This window comes from Eubalaena glacialis, chromosome 8 (genome assembly GCF_028564815.1).
Source record: "Eubalaena glacialis isolate mEubGla1 chromosome 8, mEubGla1.1.hap2.+ XY, whole genome shotgun sequence".
NCBI classification, from domain to species: domain Eukaryota; kingdom Metazoa; phylum Chordata; class Mammalia; order Artiodactyla; family Balaenidae; genus Eubalaena; species Eubalaena glacialis.
The window spans coordinates 90,577,038-90,581,486 of record NC_083723.1 but is presented as its reverse complement, the minus strand read 5'-3'; the positions used below and the strand labels follow the sequence as shown (position 1 = coordinate 90,581,486).

The 4,449-nt window shown below is 39.8% G+C and overlaps 1 protein-coding gene across 1 annotated transcript; it reads left to right on the top strand.

Moving 5' to 3' along the window:
* Positions 1–225: 225 nt before the first annotated feature.
* Positions 226–2,161, top strand: LOC133096367 (SEC14 domain and spectrin repeat-containing protein 1-like). Its single transcript, XM_061197937.1, has one exon. It carries the CDS (start codon positions 240–242, stop codon positions 1,746–1,748), a length of 1,509 nt encoding a protein of 502 aa, XP_061053920.1. The 5' UTR covers positions 226–239; the 3' UTR covers positions 1,749–2,161.
* The last annotated feature ends 2,288 nt before the right edge of the window (positions 2,162–4,449 follow it).

Below are 4,449 nucleotides of genomic sequence, written 5' to 3'. Positions count from 1 at the left end.
CGCCCTTCTCACATGAGCATTTTATGACTTGCTTCAGGGGAAAGTAAGAAAGTCCTTCCTACACATGATTTTTTCAAATTTCATCAGCTAAAAATATCTAATATGCTAAGCTGCTGTATATTGGGGGTACCCTGTGTAGGGTGTCAACTTATAGAAAAATGCACAACATAAGAGTTGTGAGTTAAGTTTTATTCAGGGTCTTACTGAAGATTATAGCCTGGAGTCTCACCTATGATCATATGGACTGGTTAAATAAGAGGCTGGTTTTTGAGAAGTTTACAAAGGAATCTACATCATTATTAGATGAACTTGCTTTGATTAACAATGGAAGTGATAAAGGAAATCAGCAAGAGAAAGAAAGGTCTGTGGATTTAAACTTTCTTCCATCAGTTGATCCTGAAACTGTTCTTCAGACAGGACATGAATTGTTATCCGAATTACAGCAGCGTCGATTTAATGGCTCAGACGGAGGGGTCTCGTGGTCTCCTATGGATGATGAACTGCTTGCACAGCCACAGGTTATGAAATTATTAGATTCACTGCGAGAGCAATATACCCGCTACCAGGAAGTTTGTAGGCAACGTAGTAAGCGTACACAGTTAGAAGAGATTCAACAGAAGGTGATGCAGGAATGGTTTGCAGTTTATGTGGAACTTAATCAGCAAATTGCAGCACTCTTAAATGCTGGGGATGAGGAAGATCTTGTGGAACTGAAGTCGCTGCAGCAACAACTTAGTGATGTTTGTTATCGACAGGCCAGTCAGCTGGAATTTAGGCAGAATCTCTTGCAAGCAGCTCTTGAATTTCATGGTGTTGCCCAAGATTTGTCTCAGCAGTTGGATGGCTTATTAGGGATGTTGTGCGTAGATGTAGCACCAGTGGATGGAGCATCGATTCAGCAAACTTTAAAACTGCTTGAAGAGAAGCTGAAAAGTGTTGATGTAGGATTGCAAGGTTTGCGTGAAAAAGGTCAAGGTCTTCTGGATCAGATCTCCAATCAGGCATCCTGGGCCTATGGAAAGGATGTAACCATTGAAAATAAAGAAAATGTGGAGCACATACAAGGAGTGTTGGAAGATATGCAGCTTAGGAAACAAAGATGTGAAGACATGGTAGATGTGCGAAGATTAAAGATGCTTCAGATGGTGCAGTTGTTTAAATGTGAAGAAGATGCTGCCCAGGCAGTAGGATGGCTAAGTGAACTTCTGGATGCTCTTCTTAAGACCCACATCAGATTGGGTGATGATGCTCAGGAAACGAAAGTTCTACTGGAGAAGCATAGAAAATTTGTTGATGTTGCACAGAGCACTTATGACTATGGAAGACAGTTGCTACAGGCCACAGTTGTGCTGTGCCAGTCTTTGCGCTGCACCTCTCGATCATCTGGGGATACACTTCCTCGACTGAACAGAGTATGGAAACAATTTACAATAGCATCTGAAGAGAGGGTACATAGGCTGGAAATGGCTATTGCATTTCACTCAAATGCTGAAAAGATTTTGCAAGACTGTCCAGAAAAGCCTGAAGCTATTAATGATGAGGAGCAATTTGATGAAATTGAAGCAGTTGGGAAATCCCTTTTAGATAGACTAACTGTTCCTGTGGTTTATCCTGATGGAACTGAACAATATTTTGGGAGTCCAGGTGACATGGCTTCTACTGCAGAACACATCAGAGACAGGATGAAACTAGTTAGTCTCAAAAGGCAGCAGCTGAGACATCCCGAAATGATGACTACAGAGAGCTAATAGCTGCCTTCTTCCCGCAGATCTGCAGTTCATAATCCCGCATGTCGTTGGCACACTGCAGCATTAGCTACAATATGTTAAGATGCATTTCACAGCCAGGATAAGCCTCATTTCTTTCCATTACACACTTCTCTCCACATGTTAACATCTTGTAACTACCAAGCAGAATTATTTAACATGCTTTGAGACCATAGACTCCAAGTATCTTAAAAGAAGGAACTGTAAACATTGCACTGAAAACTTGCTTTAAAGCTTTACCTGACCTGTCAGTTTGTAGATGAATAACTGATAATAAGCTTTGAATGGTGCTAATAAGAGTTTAGAACTTCTCTCTATAAAAAATGGTTGCCCTTCCTCCCCAAGTGATGTAGTAAATTTAGACTATAGTTAAACTGTTATTAGTAGACAGTGGTGTCCTCAAAATTTTAGTTTGTAATTCTCCTTCAAAATTGAGTATTTTTATTGTGTCAGTATGAAGAAAACCTTCAGATTTTTGATATATCATATTCATTAAAAAACATTTTCCTATTTGTATTGATAATGTATAAAAGTTGTTTGTGCTTAATAAAAGGCTTCTTTTAAACATCTTAAAAAAAAAAAAAAAAAAAGAGTTGTGAGTTAAGTTTTATTCAGGGTCTTACTGAAGATTATAGCCTGGGAGACAGACTCTCAGCCCTGAGGAAATAGCTTTGAAGAAGTAGGAGAGGAGCCAGTTTATATATGACTTTTTTTGGTTAAGAAATACATGCAGGAAAACATACATCTTGGTAAAAGATTACTGCTAATCACAAAGAACAAATATCTCAAGTTAATGATTTTAGTGCTTTTCTATATATGGCAAGATGCAAGAATCTGGGGTCATTGAAATTCTTCTGAGGTACGCATCTAACTACCTAAGGACTTCTTTATCCAAAGTACAGAGTACCTCCTGCTGTTTTTCATCCTGAATTCCTCTCTGATTGCACTGTTGGTCATGACTGCTGTGGGTTATGACTTAACCATTGTAGAACTGGGTGGTAAGCAACACTCATTGGTTCTTTGTTCACATGGGGAGGAAGAAATTTTCCTCTATCCTTCTAGATTCTTCTGGCTGATCTAAGAATTAAATTGACGTGAGACAGATTAAAAGGAGAAAATCAAACAAAAGTTTAGTAACATGTATGCATGGAAGAGACTCAGGAAAACTGAGTAACTCACCAAAATAGCCAAAATGCTCACTTTACATACCATCTTCAGATAAAGACAAAAGAGAATGTTGGGGGTAGTGGTTGGGGACTTCAAAGGGGAGGAAGGCAATTCCCATGAAGATGAAAAAGGAAATCTTTGGTAAACAAATATTTGCTGGGTCATGCAGAGACAATGGGACATAGAAAAGAATTTTACAGACTTTGCTCAGTTCTTCCCTGTCTACCACACCTAGTTCATACTACAGTTTTTCTATGGTGATAGCTCCCTTCCTGGAACAGGTCCTCTATCTATATTCCTTTAGGTATCTAGGGGGAATGTCAAAGTTTCTTCCTGAGTCTTTTGGGCATTGATTGTTTTCAGCTCGAAATAATCTGCAAACCAACAAAGCATTTCAGGGTGGCAAATTTTGCTCCCCTGAACCTGTCCTGAACCCTCTCACACGTGAGTCATCAGTCTTTCTCCAAGAACATAATATTATTGTTAGTTGTTCCAATGTCAAACTGCCCTGAAGAGCAGAAACAGGAGATAAAATGAGTATGTTCCCGTAGTGATATAAGATATTATCCTATTTTCAGGTAGTTAGTCCTAGAAATAAGAGGAAGTCCTTCTTTCTCAGATCTGCCTGGAGGTCTGTTGTTATGGCACATTGCCGTTCTTTGAACTTCAAACTAGAAGGAGTTTCAGTGTGTGAACTAAAAATGCCACCTGCCATATCACTAAACAAAGGATGTTGCAGTCATCAAGCCCTCACATTACAGTCGCCCTGATGGTGAGCCCTGAGGGAACTCAGGATGGACGCAGGATTTGTACCCCCATCTAGCAGTCAGCCACTGCAGCCATCCCTGATGGTATATCCTGAGGAGACTCAGGATGAGAAGCACAGGATACTGGCCCCAGATAGCTGAGGTGCGTATCAAAGGGTTGATTTCAGTGAGCCCAGACTTTTGCATCTTCCCGTACATAGAAAAGCACTAAATTCCTTAACTCAAGATATCTGGCTTTCTTTAATTAACAATAATCTTCCAATGTTTCAACTACCTGGTCTTTGTTGCAAAAACTCCTATATGTCCTGGCTTCTCCCCTTGCCTCTTCGGAGCAGTCCCTCAGAGTTAGCTGAGATACTGTGTCCCGGGCTTAAGTCCTCAGTTTTGTCCGCCGAATAAAACATAACCCTCAACTTTTAGCTTGTGCTTTTTTTTTTTCAGTCGACAAATGTTAGCTATGTGAGAAAGAGTTCAATTAGACTTTACAGATGAGTCATTCAATGATCATTGAATGAAATGGATCCTTCATCAATTTATTCCTTTAACAAACTGCTGCTAATCTCTACTGTATGCAAATGAGGGGTTAAGCATGGAATGCGTGGAAAACTAAACAGACAAGGTTTTTGCCCTCATGGGATTTGTCAGTAGACAAGTAAGTGAATCTACAGATTATAGTATTGTCAGGAAGGAAATAGGAAGATGTAAAAGAAAATACGGAAGGCCTACTTTGGATAGCAGTATGGAATGTC